The sequence below is a fragment of the Thermobia domestica genome, chromosome 10 (genome assembly GCF_964235325.1).
Source record: "Thermobia domestica chromosome 10, izTheDome1.hap1.1, whole genome shotgun sequence".
NCBI classification, from domain to species: domain Eukaryota; kingdom Metazoa; phylum Arthropoda; class Insecta; order Zygentoma; family Lepismatidae; genus Thermobia; species Thermobia domestica.
Genome location: NC_137463.1, coordinates 139,636,451 through 139,661,290, shown reverse-complemented (window position 1 = coordinate 139,661,290; position 24,840 = coordinate 139,636,451). Strand labels below are relative to the sequence as shown.

The 24,840-nt window shown below is 37.5% G+C and overlaps 1 protein-coding gene across 4 annotated transcripts in view; it reads right to left on the bottom strand.

Moving 5' to 3' along the window:
* Taf1 (TATA-box binding protein associated factor 1) overlaps positions 1 to 24,840 on the bottom strand; it is a 726,438-nt gene that overhangs the window by 124,758 nt on the left and 576,840 nt on the right. For all 4 annotated transcript variants that reach the window (XM_081728611.1, XM_081728610.1, XM_081728612.1 and 1 more), the window contains one exon: positions 7,159 to 7,301. In XM_081728611.1, the coding sequence (XP_081584737.1) occupies positions 7,159 to 7,301 (143 nt within the window). The remainder of the gene's footprint in view (positions 1 to 7,158; positions 7,302 to 24,840) is intronic.

Sequence of the window (24,840 nt, the reverse complement as noted above, 5' to 3'; positions counted from 1 at the left end):
CCATGCAAGTACACAAAATTGCGTAAAATGCAATCAGCAGCATCCTCTGCATCAATGCAAGAAGTTCATCGACATGTGTGTGAATGACAGACATGATTTTGTGAAACAAAATTCCTTGTGTTTTAATTGTTTAAAATATGGTTGTGCTATAAGTCAATGCAAGTCAACAAGCTGTCATAAATGCAAGAAAAGGCATCATACTCTCTTGCACTTCATTCAAGAACCCAAGCAAGTTGGCGATTCAAATCAAAACGGTAGCCAGCCCATTACGTCTCTCTTGTCGACAAATGGAACTGGGTCTGAAGTGTTACTTTCAACAGCAGTGGTGTATGTGAGTGATCAATATAACAATTACCAACCTGTCCGTTATTTGATTGACAATGGAAGCCAGACCTCGATGATTACAGAAAACTGTGTTCAAAAACTTGGCCTTCGAAAACAGAAGGTAAATATTACCATCACAGGAATCACTTCAAGTAGTGTAGGAAAGTCACAAGCTATGGTAAATGTTCAGTTACAAGGGAGGTTCAACAAGAATATTCAGTTAGCAACTAATGCCATCGTCGTGCCTGTAGTTACGTCTAACATTCCGAAAAGTGTCGTGACAAACGTAGATCAGTGGTCACACATAAAGGGACTGGAACTAGCCGACCCTATGTTTCATATTCCGGGAAAAATTGAATTACTTCTTGGAGCTGACGTGTACGGTCATCTGTTAAGTAGTGGTAGGCGTGTTGGTTCTAGAGACACACCAGTAGCAATAGAAACTGTGCTTGGATGGGTACTAACAGGCCCCATCAAAACTAATCCTAGCCCATCAACTGTGTCATCCCATTTTGTGTCGTGCACATTAGATTCAGTTTTGAGAAACTTTTGGGAAATTGAAGAGTTGCCGTCAGCAAAACATTTGTCCCCCGAAGAAAATGCGTGTGAAAATCATTTTGCAGCAACTCACAAGCGTGACAGTGATGGAAGGTACATCGTTCAGTTGCCGTTTCGTGACAACGAACCTAACCTAGGTGCTTCCAGAGAAACTGCAATCAAAAGGCTAATCAGCATTGAAAGAAAGTTAACACGGTCACCAGAACTACAAAAACAATATTGTGATTTCATGAATGAATATTGGTCTCTCGGACATATGGAATTAGTGCCATCTGATACAGCACACAATTCTCAATGTGATTCCAACTACCTTCCGCATCATTTTGTATTGAAAGACAGTACAACAACCAGTTTACGTGTCGTGTTTGACGGGAGTGCTAAAACTTCAAACGGTCTTTCATTAAATCAAAACCTTATGATAGGACCTAAATTACAGGATGATCTGATTTCTATTGTACTTCGTTTTAGATTGCATCCCATAGCTTTATGTGGTGATGTTGCTAAAATGTATCGGCAGGTAAGGGTGTGTACAGAGCATACTGACTATCAACGAATCGTGTGGAGAGAAAGCTCCGAAGAACCGATTCGTGATTTCAGATTAGTGACAGTAACCTACGGAACAGCATGTGCCCCGTATCTTGCGGTGAAGTGTTTACAGCAGTTGGTTACTGACGAAGGGGAAGCATTTCCTCTTGCCGCAAAAACTGTGCTTAGTGATTTTTTCGTCGATGATTGTGTAACAAGTGTACGGTCAACCGAAGAAGCATTGGAACTATACACTCAATTAACACAGCTTCTATCGAAGGGTGGATTTGAGCTGCGAAAATGGGCTTCAAACGATGTAAAAGTGCTAGAACATATCCCACCTCATCTTCGTGAAAGTAGTTTGCCATTCCATTTCAGTGAGAGTGATGTGATTAAGACATTAGGAATTCAGTGGTGTCCATCGCTTGACCAGTTCTCGTTCTGTGTAACGGTTCCTCGAAACTACTCAGTGTTAACGAAAAGAGTACTACTTTCAGAAATTGCGAAACTGTATGATCCATTAGGATGGCTCAGCCCAACAACTATCAAAGGGAAGTTATTAATACAAACACTGTGGAAATTGCAGCTTGATTGGGACGAAGTTTTGCCCAGTGAAATATCAAGTGCATGGAGAAAATATTGTGAAGAGTTTCCCATACTCCAAGGGATTAAGATAGACAGGTGTATGGTACCAAGAAATGCTGTGCAATTGCAATTGATAGGATTTTCAGATGCATCTGAGGCTGCTTATTCATCCGTCGTGTATTTGCGTTGCTTATGTGCCGACCAAGGTGTTACAGTAAAACTCGTATGTGCGAAAACAAGAGTGGCCCCTGTAAAAAAAATTAACTCTTCCCAGACTGGAGCTCTGTGGAGCTGTTCTTCTAACACGCTTAATGAACATGGTAGTGAACTCGTTACGTATGAACTTTGACAGCATGCATGCATATTCAGATTCAACTATTGTGCTTGCATGGATTGCGTCTCCACCCAGTAAATGGAAAACATTTGTGAGTAATCGCATTGCAGAAATTCAGCAGTCTGAAAATATTGAGTGGCATCACGTTTTAGGAAGCGAAAATCCTGCTGACTGTGCTTCGAGAGGAATTAACCCGTCAGATCTCGTAACGCATCCATTGTGGTGGTCAAGACCAAGTTGGCTATACAATACAGTGTTGCCAACCAGCGAGAATCAGGAATGTGACATTGAAGCGGTGAAGGGTGAACAGAAAAGTAGTGTTGTTGTGTTGCATACTACAAGTGACATTAGTTTTATTGCTAAATTCTCATCATTCATAAGGCTTCAGAGAGTTGTAGCCTGGTGTAAAAGGTTTATTTTCACTTGCAAGTCAGGAAGCCATAGTAAACTAAGTGGAGTGTTATCTACAGGTGAATTGCAACAAGCAACTCATTGCTTGGTAAGGCTTGCTCAACAAGATGAATTTCAGCAAGAAATCAAGTGTTTGAAGGAAGGAAAACCTTTGCCCACGAAAAGTCGTCTTGTGTGCCTCAATTCTTTTCTCGATGACCACAATGTTCTCAGAGTGGGTGGCAGGTTGCAACACGCAAATTTAAATTTCAACGCAAAGCATCCAGTCCTGCTTCCACGTAATCATGTGCTTACAAGACTTATTGTAGAACAAGAACACCGCAATATTTTTCATGCTGGCCCTCAGTTGTTGTTGGCAGTTCTACAGCAGCGTTTCTGGATTATTAGAGGTAGAGATTTAGTGCGACATATAATCAAGCAGTGCGTCACCTGTCATCGTCAAGCTGCAGAATCAGCTCATCAACTTATGGGCAATTTGCCCTCTCCACGTGTTAACCCAGGTCGGCCCTTTCAGGTATGTGGAGTGGACTTTGCTGGTCCAGTGACATTGAAAAACATGAAGGGACGCGGTCAGAAAACGTACAAGGGATATATAGCATTATTTGTTTGCTTTTCTGTGAAGGCGATACACTTAGAACTAGTAAGTGACTTAACTACAAGTGCCTTCATAGCAGCTCTAAAGCGATTTATAGGGAGAAGAGGTAAACCTACACACATATATAGTGATTGTGGCACTACATTCGTAGGTGCAAATCGAGAGCTCAAAAACATGTTAAAGATAGCGCATCGTAGTGAACATCGAGATGAAGTTTCTAACTTTCTTAGTTCGCAAGGCATCTCATGGCATTTCAACCCCCCTAGTGCGCCGCATCATGGAGGTCTGTGGGAAGCAGGGGTCAGGTCACTGAAACACCATTTACGTCGTATTGTGGGTAACGTGATCCTCAACTTTGAAGAACTTTGCACAGTCTTAACACAGATTGAAGCCTGTTTAAATTCCCGCCCTCTCACAGCAGCATCAAGTGATCCAAGTGATTTGTGTGCATTGACTCCTGGCCATTTCTTAATTGGCGAGTCGTTGGTTGCGTTTCCTGAACCTGACTTAACTAACGTGAAGTTGTCACCACTTGCTAAGTGGCAACTTGTGCAAAAATTAGTGCAGCATTTTTGGCGAAGGTGGTCCAATGAATACCTATCTCGACTCCAACAACGGCCAAACTGGTGGTGTACTCAGACGAACATTAAGGTTGGTGATATGGTAATTCTAAAGGACGACAAAACATCACCATTACACTGGAAGCTGGCAAGAGTGGTAGACATTCATCCAGGTAGTGACAATCTTGTACGTGTGGCAACAGTGAAAACAACACAAGGACTCATGAAAAGACCAATTGTGAAATTGTGCCCACTTCCTTTCAATCAGTCGTAATTTTGTTTGTTTTGATAACTTAATTTTGTTGTATGTGTTGAAATTCAGTGAATTTCAAGGTAGGCGGTATGTTTGGTTAAAAAAAAAAAAAAAAAAAAAACTTTGTCAATTTAACTAATTGTCAATTGCCTCAATAGATGGCACGGGAGGTGTCTTCCCGCTTTAGGTTGTTGCCCTCATAGTTTTTGTTTTGAAAATGTAGGTCACAAAGAGTGTGTGGCGCGCGGCTTTTCTGATCGGTGTATATTCAAGTGATATTACCAAAACCACTAGAAACATTATATTATATTATATCAACTTATGTATACATCTTTCTTAATGTCTTGATTCTTTGTAAATAAATTCTCATCGTTATCTATCAATTATTGTGTGTGCATTACGTACAAGAATTTTCCTTCTATTATAGTTCTATTAATATCGCTAAGTTCAACGTTATAACCAACTGCAGATTTATTTTTACACTGCAGAACGTATTTTGTGTGCTAAATAAGAGTGAGCTGAGAATATTTCCTGTCTGTCACGAACAGTTGAGTTGATTTGAGTTGATTTTAAGTTTAACGTCCCTTTCAGCAGCAAGGCTATATGAGACGTGGACCTACTGATTAACGTGGAATCCGAACCACATGAGCTCCCGCCGGGAATCGAACCCGGGTCTCCCACGCCAAAGGCGCGTATGCTAACCGCTTAGCCACGGAGGAGCTCCTGTCACGAACAGGTTTGTAAGACATTTGAAGTAAAAGTTTACTGTTCATGTCTGTAAAAGGGAGGGCTCTCTCGCATAATACCTACACCTATTTTTGAGGGAACAAAAAGAGTTTCTCCGTATTTTGGATGTCCGCTATTGAGAGTTGTCCGTTAACGGAGGTTTCACTGTATAATGAATTTACATATGAAAATATTTATATTTCACTCTCAAATAAGTTTAATCAGTAGTCAATGTGTGACTAGTGAAAAGTGATTTTGGAAACTACATATATGCCGTGACAGCTAAATGAAACAGATGATGAGTGAACAACCTGATGATGAAAGACAATGTGGAATGAAAATGTGAAAGAAAGGGAAAAACGTTTGCTAAACTTAAGGATACTATGTTGTCCACCACAAATTTACATGCCATGACGAAGAATTGAACAAATGATCCTTGAAACCTGAGGTGAGTGCTTCATCATTGAGCCTTTGTACCTTTATTATAGTAGTTAAGAGGATGTAAAGCTCATGAATTTCATGTGTTGCCCACGAGATAAGATTTCAGGCTGTCTTGTCTTGAAAAGTATCATGAAAATGCAGTTTCGTCTCGAAAAGATACGTCTGTTCCTATTCGATGAGTTCTGTATTGTATCATGTCTCGTCGGCATAACTTAATTTTTGCTAACATATATTACTCACAAGGAAGGCATTGGTGGTTGATAATCATGCTGTGTGGACACGCTATTAGTTCTAAAACTTTTACATATATAACTATAACCTATTGTATCTTTTATCTAATATTAATTTTGAACAAAGCACGTTTCAAACAAAAGACAGTTTTTTTTTTTACCTATAGAACGGGAAAGCATTTGAGTTCTAAGCATTTACTACTGCCGAACCGGAGTGAGATATTTTGTTCTCTTTGTGAAATCAGTATTTCACAATTCCCTTTACTGTTTTCCGAGAATTAAACAATGAATCTACCAAAACATTGTTTGGATTTTCAGACCCAAGAGACAGATAAACATTTTATTTTGTTCTCTTTATGGAATTAGTGAGACATACTTTTCTATATATATATATTTACGATGGAGGTAGGAAAAGCCTCGAGAGACTTTATCTGCTCCGTGGATAAAGGTCACATAACAAACTAGAGTTATGACATGTGACTATAAAATCTCCTGAAGAGGGTTGGATATATATATATATATTTACTTTCTTGAAAGAATATCTTCTTTTACATTTGATAAAGGATCTTCAATGGGGTATTCTTCACTGGAAAATGAACTTTGCGAAGTAAGACCACACAGTCACAGACATTGTGACAGTTGTGCACAACATGTTTTTTACTGATTCCGCATATATTTATGTAGTGAAAATTTCACATACTCATTTCACATTTTTCATATTCATATACTCATGTGAATTTTCATGAAAAGACTCAAGATGGTGGTTCCGCGATGGATACCAAACCAAATGTCCTTTTTCTAACCCTTTCCTTGAAGTTACTTTTAATATGCAAGCACTTTTCAATGGCAATGGAGACGCGCTAATTAGAGAAGTGAAGTTACACTTTCACTCATGACCGGCACCGTTCCACAAAAGTTTCCACGAAAAGGGTAGCAACTACAATTCAGAAGTGGAATTTAGCGAAAATTTCTTAGCTTAATGATTAAATTTCGTGACCAAAACAAAATTAACGGAGTAATAATGTTACTACAATTCTAGCTCGTAGATAATACCTCAAGTATAGGATATACTTGTAAAAATAAAGGCCCGTTGACAATATTGTTTTCAAAGCACAGAAGTACTAAAGTTGTCGAAAATCCTAACCCTAAGTACACACATGTTCTAAGAGCAAAAAGAGTCAAGTTTTCATAAACTAATTGGCTGACTTCTTGTATTCAAACCACGAAAGCATTCACTTACATTCGAATCAAATTGATTCATTCAGGCTAATAATCATTCCACTTACCTTCGATTCATTCATTCAATTCTACATTATTTTGACCTGTCTCCTGTGCGAATGAAAACTTTGTGAGAACTTTCAAATGCTAAATCATTTACTTTTTCCTTGACTTATTGATTTTTCTCAACTTCTTGACTTTTAAGTGTCTTTCGTTACCAACACACACACACAGCACAATGGCATAAAGTGATGGGAGAAGTATGCGACTTTCGATGCGATACATAGATAAAAATTACTGTGCAAACCGTCATATTTCCCCATCCCCGGAATAGGTCACAGAATATCTTTGTTGAATACTACATTATTTTAACGATTATAAAAGAAATGGAAGATTACCTCGTGTAACGTTTCTCTGCATACTTTTACCAAAACCTCTGCCTTCTTCGTAAAAGTTGATTCTCTACCATTGTAGATTTCACAGTTACGTAGTATCCTTTCTATATCAGCCAAAAATTCATGTCTGGAGTGGTATTTGTGTGCTAAAAGTATGAAAACAAAAACTTTTTCAGTTCTTTTGTAACAATTAAATACAATATACTGATAATATTTGGTCTAGGAATTAATTCGTGCGGTTGGTACGCACACATTGAAGCTGTAGTACAAACACAAAATACATAAATACCTTAAGAAAAATATTGTCCATCGCTAGCCACCACTTTCGACCATCTGTCAGGCAATGTACGGATTCCGTGGCGAAAGAAGTCCTCATCCTTGGAAGCGATCCAGTCAGAGACCCATGTTTCGATATCTTCTGAAGAAGTAAACCGCTGTCCAATCAAATCGTTGTTCATGCAATCGAACAAGTAGTAGTCCGAAGGAGCAACGTCTGGTGAATACGGCGGGTGGGGTAAAACTTCCCATCCGACATTTTCTAAATAGGTTTTGACCGGTTTTGCGACATGTGGGCGAGCGTTATCATGTTGAACAATAAGTTTATCATGTCTGTTCTCCCATTCTGGTCGTGTTCTGGCCAGAGCTTGCTTCAAACGCATTAATTGTCGTCGATAACGTTCTCCATTCATAGTTTCACCCGGTTGCAGCAGCTCATAGTACACCACACCTTTCATATCCCACCATATGCACAGCATAACCTTTGCACAGAGAATATCTCGTTTTGGTTGTGATGGACCTGGTTCACCTGGTTTCACCCAGGCCTTTTTTCGTTTAGGGTTCTCGTAATGGATCCACTTCTCATCACCCGTAATAATTCGATGCAGAAACCCCTTTCTGCTCTGTCGTTGAAGCAGCAATTCGCAAATGGTTTTTCGTCTTTCAACGTCTCTGTCTTTCAATTCATGTGGAACCCAATGTGACATCTTTTGAATCATTCCCATGGCTTTCAAGCGTTTGGAGACTGTTGTTTGATCAACGCCTAATGCTGCTGCAAGTTGTTCCTGCGTTTGACACGAATCCTGCTCGAGCAATGCTGTCAATTCTTCGTCTTGAAATTTTTTTGGCTGTCCAGCTCGCTCTTGGTCTGCCAAGCCGAAATCACCACTTCTAAACCCTGCAAACCACTTCTGACACGTTCGCTCAGCTAGAGCATGGTCACCATACACTTCCACCAAAATACGATGACTTTCAGTCGCACTTTTCTGCATGTTAAAGTAATGCAGCAGGACACCCCGCAAAAACACTTTATCAGGCACAAATTGCGCCATGTTCACTTAACTACAAACTGGTGTTGTTGACGCTTTAATCCACTGCCCTATACTACGAACGATACTTGATGACAGGGGTTTGCAACACATGTGTGGATACACGGAATTGTGGGACGCTCCGTTCGTTGCGCCATCTCTTGTCCACCCGCACGAATTAATTCCTAGACCAAATACAATTTCTGCAAATGTAGTATCGTAACTTAGTTACATAGCTCTATATATATTGAATATCAAATAACAAAACCTGGAACAAGATAGAAAACGTATAACTATAAATTATAAAATAATAATTCATAACATATCAGGAAATTATATGCAGATAGGTCACGAACATTAAATAATGAAAACAAACAGAACACATTCCTTAGAAAATTTAGTATTTAAAGTTCCAATATAGTAAATATGAGTTTATCTGCACATGCTAGGATGTCACGTATTGGGATATCTCGAACTTGTAAAGCTACTAGAACAATTATGCGACATGTAAGTGAGATGCAGTTTGGTAAGGTTTATTTCGTTTTCCAATTAGTTTTACACAAAACCATAACAGACCGGAAGTAACGATTTAAATGTTACATAAGCTTACAATATAACATTTAATTTAACAAGCAAACAAATAAATAATATACAGATGGGACAAATTGTTAGCAAAATTGATTTTTCAAGACAAGATACAGTACAAATAGTTAGTGATGTAATAGGGTGTATACAGAGTATTGTTTAAAAAAGAAAAGTACTTAGCGAAGCATCCATGTAAAATTTAACGACCAACTTTTCCTTAAGAAATCACACTTCTTTTGCAACTACACATTCTGATTGTTTTCTCCATTGTAGAAACAGTCAAGAGTTTCCTTCAGAAAATTTTGTTAGGTGGGGAAGGAGAAAAATGAAAATGTGAGGGACCAGCCAAAGTTAACGTCTTGACAAACGTGAATGGCTATTAAAAGCTAATTCAATTCTTGAGACAAGGACATTATTTTGGTATATATACGTATTATATGGATCATTGAATCATTTATCTTCAAACGCCATTGTAACTTTTAAACTTGTAAAACGAAATTATGCAGGATGTACACATCAGCAGGGGAACAATTTTTGGTATACTCTGGAACACTACCAGTGTTGCAACTCAATATAACGTTATTCTTTTTCAAATAGCACTACATCAGGGTTATTAGGATTTTCAAAACTACATATCAAACGAAAATATAACATATCACGCTTATTGTTCAGAATTTTTAATTCAGGACATAGCAGTATTGCAAAGATTCAGAAATATCCAAATTTTGCAGGCCTCTACAACAGTAATAACGCAAATAAAACGGACGGGGCAATGCATATCCGCATTACCTTAGTGTCGAAAACTATGTTATGAGTTTTTTGAATAAATAGAAACAAAGTTACAAGGGATTGAATATTTTCTTTCGGAAATATGCCCAGAGAAGTACCACATCCGATCATATAGATGGTTTTCAATCGATGTAAATATCATACTGCAGTTCACTGCAATTTGATATCTCAAAACTTTTCAGAGATATGAAAAATACGGCTATACTGCTTAAAATGATGGATTTATGAGAATTTTTTAAAAAATATTAGTGCTTTCGTTTGTTCCTTTGACATTACAGGAACAGTTTTTGGTAGTTGTGGAATGGCGTTATTCGTTGTGGCTGATTTTTACATAATGCCAATATTTAATTTTCACCGAAGCTGGGATCGATAGATATAAATATAAGCACCGTTTAGACGTGTAAAACAAATGTATGGGTTTACTTAATGTAAACAACATGCTAAAACTGATTTTTACAAGAAAATGAAATTTGACTACATAATGTATAACACATATAATCCTATCTGCAAATTAAATTGAATGCAAATCATATCAGCAGTACGAGTATTTGAAATCCACTATTTTTGGTTTACAAGATTCTGATAGTATTCTCTTTCATGAGCTCGGCCTTTTTACAAATCATTAATGATCTATAGGTGGCTTTTACATTAATGTGTTTGTTCTACTCACAACAGTCTTTGTCCGGTAAGTCCACTTGGAAGCCAGTCGTTGCTGTAGCGTTGGATCACACGCAGTCGTCGGGGCCCGTAGTTGGTCCTATGGTTATGGTCCACAATAGTTCCGCACCAACGCGGTATACATCCTCAGTCGAATTCTTTGTAATTTTCCTTTTGATACATTAACTAACGTATTTTCACTCGGAATACAGGCGTACGTAGACCAATACTGAGGTACGCATGGATTCAGAACAGTTTACTTGTCTTAATGCTCAACCCACCCAAACTTTGACGACAGGGTGGAGAGCGCGTTTTAGTACTGTAGTTCTTACAAGCTCGGGAGCACCCGCCCGAATGAATTATCCTTTTTCTGCCAATCCCTGTGCAGCGAAGCGTTTGAGAGGATGAAATAGTCCCGATTTGGTTTAGCTTTCGGGACAGAAACAAAAGTTAAACCCGCCGATGAGATGGTCCTGAGGAATGCAGTGAGCTGGCGATTTCCTTTCTTTTCGCCATGGATGGTGCTCTGGGAGACTAAAAGAAAGCCAAATGCACACACACATAGACAAACATACCTGTATATGCTTGCGAGAGAGTTTTCTTTTATACGAGGCTTGTTCAATAAATTCGAAGTTGACACGAACTGTCTATCCTCTTTTGATTAACACAATCGATGGGCCTCAAAAAGCAGTGATAGTTGGAATTACAAAAAGTTCCTGCAGTTACACAACGAATGAAAAATATACAACGAAAATCGAAGGAAGGAGTTCACTCATGTTTAAAATTATAAACATCAATCTTCCTTCGTAAAACTTGCGCACTTTATTATTATTATTAATAATTTGCAACTAAGAAAAAAGTCAGTAGGTCGAACGTATCCTAAACACTGATCCCACCTAAGATTAAGGATTACAGAGCTTCTGAAAGTGAAGTCGGTGTCAGTTTCCTGTCACAAATTAATACAATAAACGGACACAGTATCTGAAGCATTGTTTGTAATATCTGAATACTGTGTCATTCAACACAGGAACAGGAAACACAGATTGTCATTACTCAAGATCACACAAGCCTTAAGTCTTTGTGTCCAGAAAAGGTGTATAAAGGGAAATTCACTATTGCTTGATAAGAGAGCGCTTCAAACTGTGAATGATGTTGTGTCGTTTCTTGCAGGGCATCTCTTGCATTGCAGCCCACAATTGATAGTTCAGAGGACTGAAGTCTGGACTAGCAGAAGAGCAATCAGATGTCAAAATGAAGTCTAGCACATTACTCTCCAACTACTCTTGAGTGCTCTTAGTCTTATGAGCGAGTGCCGAATCTTGTTGGAAGCTCCAGGCCTGGAGATGAATGAAAGATGTGTTGAGATCCTTCACCAGTCTCTCCAAAACAGTGTGCTGGTACACTCTAGCTGCTCACTGGAGTTGGTAGTGCTCTCTTAACTGATGCCCCCTGCCCCTCCCCAAACACACAAACATCATGATTGCAGCAGGATGTTTATCTCTTGATGACCCCTTTGGACGCGTGAAGCACTTACGGCAGCTTTCTGTGAATTTGTGGCATAAATATTGCCGTTTTCGGCACATTGAATGCCTCCTCAACAGTGAAGATTTTCATCCGTGAAGAGAATTCGTCTCTGCTCATTTGCTGCGTAACCCTTCATCAATTGCTATGCATTTGTGACTCTCTGGCGCTTTAACCCACTAATGAGGATTTGTTCGATACGTCATTTGTAGGCTTACAGTCCTCCGTTACACCTTAACACACACCAAAATAGACATTTTGGAAATATGTAATTCATGAACTATCACTGACTGCCTTTCACGAGCTCTGGAGTCCGCACTGTTTCTGGCCTTCCTTGTTTAACGTGGTCTTTCATAGTTCCAGTTCCAGTGTATCGCTGGACAGTACGACGGACTAACCCCTCGAGTTTTTCAGTTCTGGAGAAGTTTGAAAATCTTCTCTGTTGCTTTCCCTACCTTATTAGTGCTATTACAGCAACATGGTTATCATACTCGCCCCACTCCATAACGACTGTTTACACAAAACAAATTTCACTTCTGACCTGAACCATCAAAGATATATCTTACTGCACTCCGCGACGAGGCTCCTCTTATGCACATAAAGTACCGTTTGCCTGAAAGTTGTGACAGTATATATGGTACTACTAGGTACATATTTAAAAACATACAGACTTACTTTTCAAAGAAGGCAATTTCGTCTCGCTTTTGTTCTTGCATATAAATCAATCGTATCATCGATGAAAGCAGCACTTGGTTCTTTCTCTCCCTCTATGCTTTTAGGCATATAGTGCTTTATGTTGTCTTCATTTAGTCGAGATAGTAGCTTTGTAGAATCTTATTCATTCATAGCACTGAATGATTGTTGACCCTTACCATGAAAATCGAGATACACAATACTGATTGTCATATATTGCCAGGTTTTCATAGCCAATAGCTTCCTGAAGCTCTTAACTACTGGTAAATCCTTGCATGAATAGTCAGATTGATTGTTTTCCATCCTAGATTTTAGAAAGAAACTGAAATGACTTTATATTCTGCATATACCGACTTTGATTCAATGCTAGGGAAACATTTACTTAATTTCTTCACTTCTAGTTCATTGGTTATACTGAGAAGACTATCGAAACTTTCTAAACAAGAGCAACATTCAAGTCCAACGCTTGATCGCTAAACTGGACCGAAATTTCTTCCATCATAAAATACACAAGACATATTTACTCATTACTTTAAATGTCTTTGTGGGATCCTCATCTTCCGTCAATTATGTGAATTCAATAGTCTTTTTAATAAGTACTGAGATATTGTTCCTCAAAATACTTTCTGAATTACAAGTCACCAGCTAAGCTACTCAAATGTTATTTCGCAGAATTAATCAATAAGGATAGGCAAGAACAGAAAGCTTTTCTAAAGTAGTGTGTTGAGGTGTCACAAATCATTTAATATTTCATCCATCACATACAGAACAATGAGGAAGTGTTTGCTTCCCATTTTCTGCAAATGATGAAAAATCTGTATCATATTCATAAATTTGTTCATAAGAAATCAGAATTGCATTGAAACTTCTCTTTACATTTACTATTCTTTAATGACCGATATCAACAAACTTGAACACACTCAGGCACGTTTAAAATCGGATCATTGATTACTGACTGCAGCTCATGTAAAACGTTTTCTCTTTTGGGAGGTTTACTGAACAACTTCAGTACATGAAAAAAATATCTTAACCTGGCGCATTTATTTCTGTAACTATCAGCAGCAAGTAATAATATGAGTCATACAGCGAATGTCAGGAACATCCCTCCCACCTTTATTAACAAGTTTTCTTCACATCTTAGAATTATTTCTACAGAAATTTAAGGCTCCACCAAAAGTAAATGCACCGTAATTTTCATATATATATATATATATTTTTTAAATAATTTTTCATCTATTGTACAACCAATTGTTTCAGCTTTACAATTCAAAGTATTTAACAAAGTTAAAAAAGTCCTTAACAGGGACATTATCGCCTACATATCGCAAAAAAATGCCAAGGGTTGAGGAGTTATTCACTGAAGTGTTTCGTGAGCCAGTATTGAGAATCTGTTATTTTTTACATTTTTTATTACTCTGAAGCGGAAACACATACGCAAGCCAGTGTTTCAGAAGTACTACTCTTCTTGGAATACACGGAACGATCACTTTGGTTCACGTACTTAATTGTGTGTCGCATTTAAATAGCCTTATATATACATACATACAAATATTTCATGTTTCTTTGTATGGGCAACATCTTCCTTGGCCTAAAAGTATATTACCCAAAGAAGAATTTTCATTGACCTCCTTTTGTCTGTAGCATTGACTGAGCAACATAGCATGCATTGGCATTTTAAAGATGGGATGCAGTTTTAATTTTTCCATCTATATATTTGAGGCATATGCTGCTGATTGATTATGATTTTCAAGCTTCACAGCTTTCCCTAATACAATTCTGTACGTTGAAAATGAAACAATTGTTTCTATAACGCTTGCATCAGTTTTCGTATAATGCTCGGAATATTTGCAAAACACACCACCTCGGGCTTTATCCTAATCTATAGCCATTTGAACTGAATTCCTAATGTTTGTTATAGTATCGTTTCTCTCCCCCCCCCCTCCCTTTAATTTTTGGTTTAATATCTAAACTCATGGCTGAATTATCGTCACTTCTACTTGGTTTTTCACTAACATTTCCACTAGTATTCTCCACTTTATTCACAGTACTATCCACTTCCACTACTTTTTGTTTTCTTTTTGATAAAATTAAACGAAGTAGATAGAACTATTTTACTTTTACCGCAGGAAGGCATAGTTTGATGTCACTAACCAGTGTAAGAATTGACGGAAGGGGGAGTGGGTTCCTGGTACTTCCACCCCTGACAAAAATGTATCCTTCTGGGGAAGAAAATTTTCATCCTTGGTAAGGATAACTTTTCCTCCCTCTACAATTTCTTTCGAATGTCCACGTCCATAAAAACCGGGAACAACTTTTAGTACGAGTAGCCAAATTTACAAAGTACTTCTAATTGAGTGAAACACTTCGCTTCTCAGCTTTTTCGGTTTTTCTATTCCGGAGACGGGTTTCAGAAAAGTTTCAAAATATATTTTAATTTTAGATAAAATTTACAATCAAGCAAAAACTCTATTACAGTATATGATAATTATAGGAAGTCTGTTAGAAAAGTAACGAGACACTGCTTTTTAACAATGAATTTTATTATTTTTACAGATCAAGGCTATCCTTTTCAAAATAGTCTCCTTGGGCAACTACACAGCGGTGAAGGCGTTGCACAGTGGTACGAATCGCTAAAAATGTGGACAAAGTAATTTTTCGAACTATATAATAGAAACTCGAATTGATTGTACAAATCGTATTCTATAGTGAATCAATTAGAATGAAAGTATTTTTCACAATTACGTGATGGTTAGTGTAGTATGTGCGGGCCAAAATAACCCAGCTCCTTTTTTCAACAAATTCGTTATTCAGTAATATTGAATATTGTTTCCATGTAAACAGTATGTATACGTGTGCATACGTATGTTACTTTTTATATTTTGGATATGTACTGTCTTTAAATATCAATAAAAAAAATCAATTGCTAAGATCCTCAGATGGGAAGCCAATTTGCATTATTCTTAAAAATTCAATTTAAAATAAATATCCTGAAACAGAGACGATATTTTGAACTGAGCTTAATTTCCAATAAATAATCCTGAATGAGTTAAACCATTTTGAAATGCACAAATTTTGTTTGCCACAAAATAAATCCTGATTGTCGTCACCATTTTATACTAAACTGACATTTCAATAAATAATTGAAGTTCATATCCATGGAAACGAATCCTGGATTGGAAAACATTATGTACTGTTATCAAACTACGAAACAAGTTAAAACAGTTCGCGATAGCAGTGATGCATAAAGAGCGAAATAAATAAATAAACACATAAATAAATAAATATAATATTTTAAAAATAAATACATTAAAACCTGCCTTCAGCGGACCCTTTATTAAACGGAAAACTGTCTTAAAGGAAGTATCGTACATTCTTTACCATCCTCGCATGTCGTATTTTCTTCTTTAGCATCTAGGATGCGCGGCCAATTTTCATTCTTATTTTACTTTTCAACATATTTTTCTTCTTATTTTTTCATTCTCCTAAGACTTCATTCCGCTTCCTAACTACCTTTTGCTTTCTGGCATCATATTACCACATTATTTCCTGTTAATTTTTATTGATTTCATCCCCTCACACATTTCCTCGTATTTGCTTTATTATTTTTACAATCGTGTTCCCGTGAAGCGTAGTCGCTAACGTCTTTGGTGCGAGTGGTACCGGGTTCGATTCCCGGTCGGAACACTCGGTCCAAAAATTGTAAAAGCTTTTTCAGGCCACTATCCTGAGTGAGGCTTTCCTGGGTTTTCCTAATTCACACCAGACAAATGCCGGAATAGTACCTAACAGGCCGCTTCCTTCCTTCCCCTTCTAAGATAGTGTGAACGCCGAGGGACGTCATCCCTCATATGTGACGGGCTAACATTGCCAAAGATGCCTAGATATCTAAATCCTAATCCTATTTTTACAATCCTTATACAATTATTCCCTAAGTGTTTTTTTTTTCTACAGTAATTGGTTAGTTAACGTCCTGCATATCTATTTACCTTACCCTTCGAAGCCTTCCTTTCCCTCACTTTGTGTAACATATATCCCATATCTCTCTCTGCTGGGTGAACCAAGAGTTCGCAACTACGAGTGAATTCTCCCTGTAGAAACAGACTAGTTTTCTCTTCTCTCAAGCCTGTCCTTTAAACCATATTTGTTTAATACATTACTTTACTTCCTTGTCCCACAATCGTATTAAAATATCCTATTATGATCAGGCTTGCACTCCTTCTCTCTGTCGATGATTCCAACTATTCTCTCATAACTTTCCTCTACAAATGTTGATAAGTTTTTGGTATGTGGACTACTTTAAGTCTTTACTTTCTTATAGTAGTCCATCTTTCCACCATTCGTTACGTTCTATGTGACTTTGAGTATCTGTAACGATTGCCAGACAGAAGACTTTCAACTGGAAAATATTTTTTTCCAGGTATGCGAGGGATATATTATTCTACTCCTGTTGCAAAACTTTCCAGAGGACGGAAACTGAGTATACGTTACGAGAAGAAAGGCGCTGCTTGAAAAGTCCACAGGCACAGTAGTTCAGGGGGCGGGCATAGGTACACTTTTGGAGCTGGCTGAGATGGGCGTAAAGGAAAATGGGGAGAAAGAAACATGGTCCTAGCTTCTACTTGTCTCTAGAATGAACGCAATCATTTAGTCGTGTAACTGGACGCCTTATCCTGATGATGTTCTACCGCTCGATCCGCTCCACACAATGTGGGGATTCGTTCTAAACGTCAATCAAAATATGATCCTAATAATAAGCAGCATTGATTTTCACCCTGCTGGCAACGTGACGTAGGCTTAATTTTCTCTGTAACAAAGTCCAGCCTCAATCGTGACACCGCGTGGATAAATTTCGGTACACTGACGAATAAAACTGCTTTCTTCTTTCACATTAACTCATAGGTATTTGCTCCAACTTCTCCATTAATTATCAGATGTATCCACACCTCGTCTACGATAATTACAAAACTTACACAGATCTCCCGCTAGGTGGAGCTCGTACAGCTTTCTACAGTTGGGTTTCCGTTCCACGACATGGTTGGATTTTTGTTAATGAACATTTGCCTAATGGACAACCTTGAAACTAACTTTTTGTGAATTGCTTGGTGGATAGTTTGTGAGAACACACCGAACAAGGTTGTCATAATATTGGTAGAATCAGTTTTACTAGGATCCGTTTCGGATGTAGTTTAGTGTGCAGGCTGTCGCGCTGCATATCATCGCATTATCATATTCAAATTAACGCGTTTAACAGCTAAAATGTGTTCGTGACTACATCGTAAAAAGCAGAAGTAAACATAGGTGCTAAACATTGTCTTCCTAGAATCAATTCTCAGATTACTTTACTAGCACTCACATCATACAATGCTGTGTGAATGATGTAACTTCAATGTTTCTGCGCTGCGTCAAGCTATGCCCTTATTTTGTCGATATAGAAACTTATCTCCCTCAGTATTTCTTCAATTGTCTGCACAGTCTGATATATATTGTGGTAGAGCCTATATATTTTATTATTTATTCTGTTTTATTTTCAGTTGATCGTATTTTTAATAAAGATTTAGATTTTGATTATTAGAATCACAGAAGACAGTAAAGTATTAGGAAATAATAATACAAGAAAACAAATTACATAAGCGATGGACATTGCTCTCGAGTGTAAAAATAATTATGTAATGTTGGTATGTAGTACGTCTTGACTAGCAAATTATTTTAATTACAGGAAATTGGAATCAGAATTTAATTAATGTATGAATGGAAAGAATTGGTAGAATTTTATGTAAGTAAATTTGTAAGATGCTTGTAAACACAAGACACTCTTCTCGGGTATGTTAGAATTGCCAGGAATCGTGAGTCAAGGCATTCCAAGGATTGCCAGTCGTCGGCCACAATGAGGAAACCGTTTCGTTTCCTAGATGAGAAAGAGCACACGCCTCTGACGTCATGCAGAAGCGGCAAATTCCAGGTTGCAGGAAATCCAACAAAACCAGAGGACCAGAGGTCACAGGGACAGGGAATGAGAGTTGGAGAGACGGAACAACGACGACAAACCGGAGAACGAAACTAAAGTTCGAACAAGTAGAATTTCTAAAAACAGATCTCTGATTATGATAGGACAGCGGTACTGTTCTTTTATTTGAGCGAGTCAGTATTTCGCTAGACGAACTTAGAAATTTATTGTGTAGGACCGAGGAAATATTATTATGCCGACCGTTTGAACCACTACGGCGTCACCAAATTACATCGCAGACCGTTCTCAGATATTAACTCCACTCTACCCCTTGGAGTGACCTGTCAGCGAGATACTATCCAGCCTGTGACTTGGCAATTGAGAGGAGCCTATTGGACCAGCATTTCCAGGAGAGGAGAACCGGACAACCAGAGGTATGTGCTACTTTCTTAAACATTTGTCGAAGGCTCAATGTTTGGATATGCAGTGTTTGAACAGGCATTTCTAAATAACCGAATTTATACACAACACCTTACATACTCTTACACAAGCTTAAGAAAATACAGCGTTAATTCTATTCTCGAAATTTGGAGTTGTTATTAGACACAGAAATCCCCGTATTGACATGACATGAATACCTCTCGCTTAGTTATAATTCTTATCCCACTCATTTCAGATGGTGAGTGGAAGGTAACTTCTCTGAGTTCACTTGTATCATCCCCAAACTAGAAACGAACCAGGGAGGTTTGTCATGGTGGAGATGCGAAAAATCCCTGAACATTTTTAGCCAATTGACATAGCGGAGATACTTTAGGTTAATGATACCTTTCGATCCCAAAACTTCTGGTTTTTTTTTATATTGACCCATTAGTGTCATGGTGGAGACATGCTGTGGGTTCGATTTCCGAGTTACTGATATTAGATATCATGTTAAGAAAATATTATCCTACCGGTTGTAATGGTGAAAGGCTTAAGGTTTAATCCGGTTAAAATATTTTACATAATATCATTAAATGAAGTAAGTTTAATAGGAGAAAATAAATATAAGTCCCGTCCCACCCACCCTTGTTGCGAATAGAGTAATGATTAAGTATGAATTTAGCGTGTCCATTTTTCCCGATACTTAGGATGAAAATTAGTAGATTATAATAGATGAACGACGAAGTTATTCGTACTCGAGCACAAAAAGCAGTTAGAGGAGTGCATGTAGGTTTTGATAGTTTATTTAATATAGGAACATAAGCAAACAAGGAATATAAGCAAACAAGGAATATAAGCAAACAAGGAATATAAGCAAACAAGTAAAAATATCAGGACAAGAAAAAGTAGTAGAGAGTTCAAGTAATAAACCTAGTTTTAAAGTAGATCCAGTAGAAAATTTTCCGTCAAGTCCTGTGGTACAATCATTTTCTGAGGATTTAGAGTCTATTTTTCAAGTTGATAACAGTTCAGTAGGAAAAGTACAGGAAGAAAATTTTCAAGGTAATAAAACGGCAAATAAGGACAAGATGACGTCGAATGTTACATTCTATGCAGATGTAAACAAATTACCTAAATTCGATTTAAAAACAGATAATGATATCATTGGTTTCTTCGATGAATTTGACGATGCATGCCAGATGGCTGGAGTTAGTAAAACTAAAAGGAAAGAGTTGTTGCCTAGCGTATTTAAAGGAACGGGAAGACCGTGGATTAAATTATTTTTGAAACGGAGAAACATTAATGAGTTAGGCTATAAAGAATTGCAGGATAATATAGAAGAGTTTACGAGGACGAACGTAACAATAAATATAGAAGATAAGATTAGAGAGAGGTTACACCAAGAAGACGAGCCCATAATGAATTACGTCTATGATATGTTAGTTTTATGTGAGAGGCTAGACGCGAACATGACGGATAAGAAAAAGATTGGAATAATAGTCAGTGGCTTACAACCATACTATATGGAGAAAGTTGGAACGTTATCATATTCTAATATTGATAAGTTTGTGGAGAATTTGCAAAAAATCGAAAAGAATAAGTGTAGACAAAAGAGTAAAAAGAGAGACAGGTAAAGTCACAATTAAACATTTGCTTAGAAAAATTAGGAAACAAGTAGAAGAAGATAGTGAGTCGGATGTAGAAAGAATGGTCTTGAAGAGAGAGATTAGGAATAAAGAGGATGTAAAGGTGAAACAGGAACCGCAGAGCATGACACAGTTAGCTCAATTAGAAAAGAAGATAGAGCAGTTGCAGTTAACATTAGCAACTAAATTTCAAGGTCAGGAAGAACAAGAGGAGAAGCAAGGAAATTTATCAAAAGATCAAAGAAGTAACAATGGTAGAGGAAATAGGAATTTCAGGAACAGAGGTTGAAATCAGTATAGAAATAATAATAATTACAGGAACTGGAATAGGAGCTATGAAAATTCTAATCGTGGTAACTGGAATAGAATTACAGGAAACGGTAATTTTGGAAATAGAAGAGGAAATAGAGGTGGAAATTGGCGTGGAAATAGAGGCGGACGAAGACAGAATGTTTGGCAGGATAGAAGAAATTGTTGTAATGCTAGGAATTATTGGCAAGCGTGTTGTCAAAATCAAAGTCAATGTAGTCAGCAGCCACAGTATGTGCAGGTGGTTCCGAATCAAGTTAATGGGACTACGTATTACCAACCAGCGACCACACAAAATTTAAACTAGACAATGCTGTACATTGCAGAGGCCATTTACAGAGGATAGAAAGAAAATTCGCGAAATTGTAGCCTCTATAACTCACGATAATGACATGTTGTACTTACCGATAGAAATGGAAGGGAAGAAATTACAAGCGTTGTTAGATACCGGATCACAGATATCTATTATAAACGAAAGATTGATACCTCCTACTGCTAAAGTAATTTCTCAAAAAACTAGAATAAAAGGGATAACTCAGAATGTGTTGGTAATAAATAAGTTAGCGATTATAAAGTTCAAAATTTCTGGACAAACGTTTCATTTAGCGTTTACAGTGATTCGAGATTTTCCGTATCAAGTGTTAATCGGGAACGATTTTTTAAAGAGTCAAAACTGCCAGATAAATTATGGTGAAAGGAAAATAATGGTACAGAGGTTTGGAAAACCCCACATTAAGAGAAATGTGGAAAAGGAGTCTGTGTCTGTATCGGAAAATGTTGCAATTGGAATTAAGTACAGTTTAAAACCTAAATGGGTACTAGGACACAAGGTACGGTTATTACCTAGAAGTAAAACTACGCTGGAAGTTAATTTAGTGAATTCATGGAACAATAAAGTTTTTGTTAGAACCCAATAGAGACTTGGAAAAGCAGTATAATGTGTTAATACCTAGGGTAGTATTATCGGAGAAGAATAACAAGATAGAATTGGTGAATCCATCGAATAAATTTGTCATGTTAAGGTCGAATATCATGTTAGGACATGCTGAGGAATGTATAGGTGAAAAGGAATTACGGGAAGAAGGATTGTCAGATGAGGATATTGAGAACATTTTAAAATCAAGGAAGAATTTTGATAAAGCTAGGGTAAAATTTGGTGAGAAAACAAGACCAGAAATTAAAGATCAGATAGAAAAATTGTGCTACAAGTATGCAGATGTGTTTGCATGGCAAGAAAGTGAGTTAGGTAAAGTCAAACATTTTGCGCATCACATCGAATTAGAAACGAAAGTCCCATTTAGAAGGCAACAATATCCTATATCCACAGCATTAAGAGAAAAGGTTAAGGAACAAATGAATGTATTGTTAGAACAAAACATCATAGAAGAGAGTTGCAGTGCATATAATTCACCAACGCTTTTTATTAGAAAACCGTCAGAGCGATAATAGGAGTTTTGACTGTAGATTTTTAAATTCAAAAGTCAAGTTACATAGCATAGCTTTACCCCCCATTCATCAAATTCTGACGTGCATGAGAGGTCATAAATTCTTTAGCATCCTCGATATAAAATCGGCGTACCATCAAGTGCCTATTTCTAAGGAGTCAAGAGATTACACAGCTTTTAATATACCGGGTGTAGGGGCATATTCCTACAAAGTGCTCCCAATGGGTTATGTGCAAGCACCAGCGATATATACAAAAATAATGGCCATGACGCTTGCTAACGTAAGTCAGATGCCGTATCCTATTACATGGATAATACTTTTGTATACGTAAACGAACAAGAGCGAACGGTACAGGTTTCGAACTCAATATTTAAGAGGCTAAGATATTACGGCTTAAAATTATCCGTAGAGAAATGTGTTCATGGAACGGAAAGTTTTGGCATTAGGGCATATCGTTAGTGACGCTGGTTACGAAATTAGTCCTAAGATCATTCAGGCAATTAAGGCGTGTAAACCTCCGAGGACCGTTAAGGAGCTGAAGTCATTTTTAGGTTTAACGAACTATGTTCGAAAATTTTGTAAGGACTATGCTAAAATCACGGCTGTGTTTCAACCGTTACTTAAGAAAGGCCACAAATTTGAGTGGAATGAAAATTATCAGGAAGGTTTTGATAGACTAAACGTAGCGTTAATGAATGCATTTAGGGAAGATCTAGAGACCAGGGTGTTTACCGATGCATCTACAAGTTCAATTGGTGGGGTTTTAATGCAGAAACAGGCGAATGAAGAGTGGACTCCTATTGCATTCTATAGCCATTAGTTACGACCACAGGAAAAGACGAGGCACATAGTCGAATTGGAAAATTGGCTGTGATAAGTTCTCTGAGAGCATTTAACTATTATTTCTTTAATAAGGCATTTGAATTGTTTACTGATTGTAAAGCGCTAAAATATTTGCAGACGTCACCTAAGTTGTCTCCGAAACTAGTTCGTTGGAGTCATGATTTAGCTCAGTATAAGTATACGCCCGTGTACTGTCCGGGACATAAAAATCCTAGTGGCATATTATCAAGGAACACTGGTATTGAACCTTCAAAAGAGGATGTAGATTTAGAGGCATTAAATATAAGCAAGGAAGATTTTTAAGTAAACAACATTCGATAAAGATGTAGATGTCGGAGAGTTGCAAAGAAAAGATTCATTTTTTGGCCCCATAGTAAAAGCTATTGAAAACCAAGAAGAAGCGGATGTAAAAGCTGAAAGACAGGCAAGGTGGTATACTATCAAAGATAATAAATTGTATCGAACTCAACGATTAGCTAGTGGAACCAAATTGTTGTTGTGCATCCCGTTTTCTTTAAGAGAACAAATTTTCCGGAATTTACATTGTTCCATATACGGAGGAGCCCATTACTCCTACAGCAAATGCTGTAAGAGAGCGTTATGACTTGTTTATTTCCCGAACATGAAAATTTTTTTCAAGAAAAAGTGACCCAATGTGTAAGTTGCCCGATCCACAAAAGAAAAACAGGCCGAGTCCCTTTTCACGCTCAGACGTATCCGTGTTACGCACCATTTCAGTCCGTAACATTAGACGAAGTCGGACCATTTAAAATATCTAGGAATAATGCAAATACATATATTTTGTTATTCATAGATAATGCTATGCGTTATGTTATTGCCAGAGCAGTACCGGATATCACGCCAGACAAAATAGCACAGGTAATTTTCGAAGATCTAATTACAAAACACGGGGTACCGTCTCAGTTACATCTGGACAGATTATCTGCCCATAAAAGCAAAATACTAGAGGAAATGGCAGAGAAATTCGGTATGAATTTGCATTTCGCAAACACAAGCGCCCATTATTCTATTGGGAGTGCGGAAAGAGCGATCGGTTCATTACAAGTAATAAAACATTATATCGAAAAGGATTTCTCAAATTGGGACGAGATTCTACCGAGCATAATATTTACTATGAATACGCAAGTGCACGACGGTACTGGTTACTCGACATATTACATGGAGTAGAACCTAGAACGTTTTTAGAGCAGGATTTAGATATACCCTGCGAATATATAGAAAATGAAGTAAGAATTCAAGGAATTCAAGAGGCTAGAAAATTTGCATATAAGAATTTACAAAGAAAATTTAAAGCTCAGAAGAAACAAATCGAAAGAAAATTTGATCAGCCAAATTTTGACATTGGTCAATCGGTACTCATAAGGGAAATGCCTAGAGCAGGGATTCCGGCTTGCTTTGGTGGAAGGTATAATATCAAAGGAATAATAGTGGACAAGATTACCAACAACTCATATAAAGTTAGGTATGAGACTAAGAAAGGTGAAACAAAAGTAGATACACTAGATAT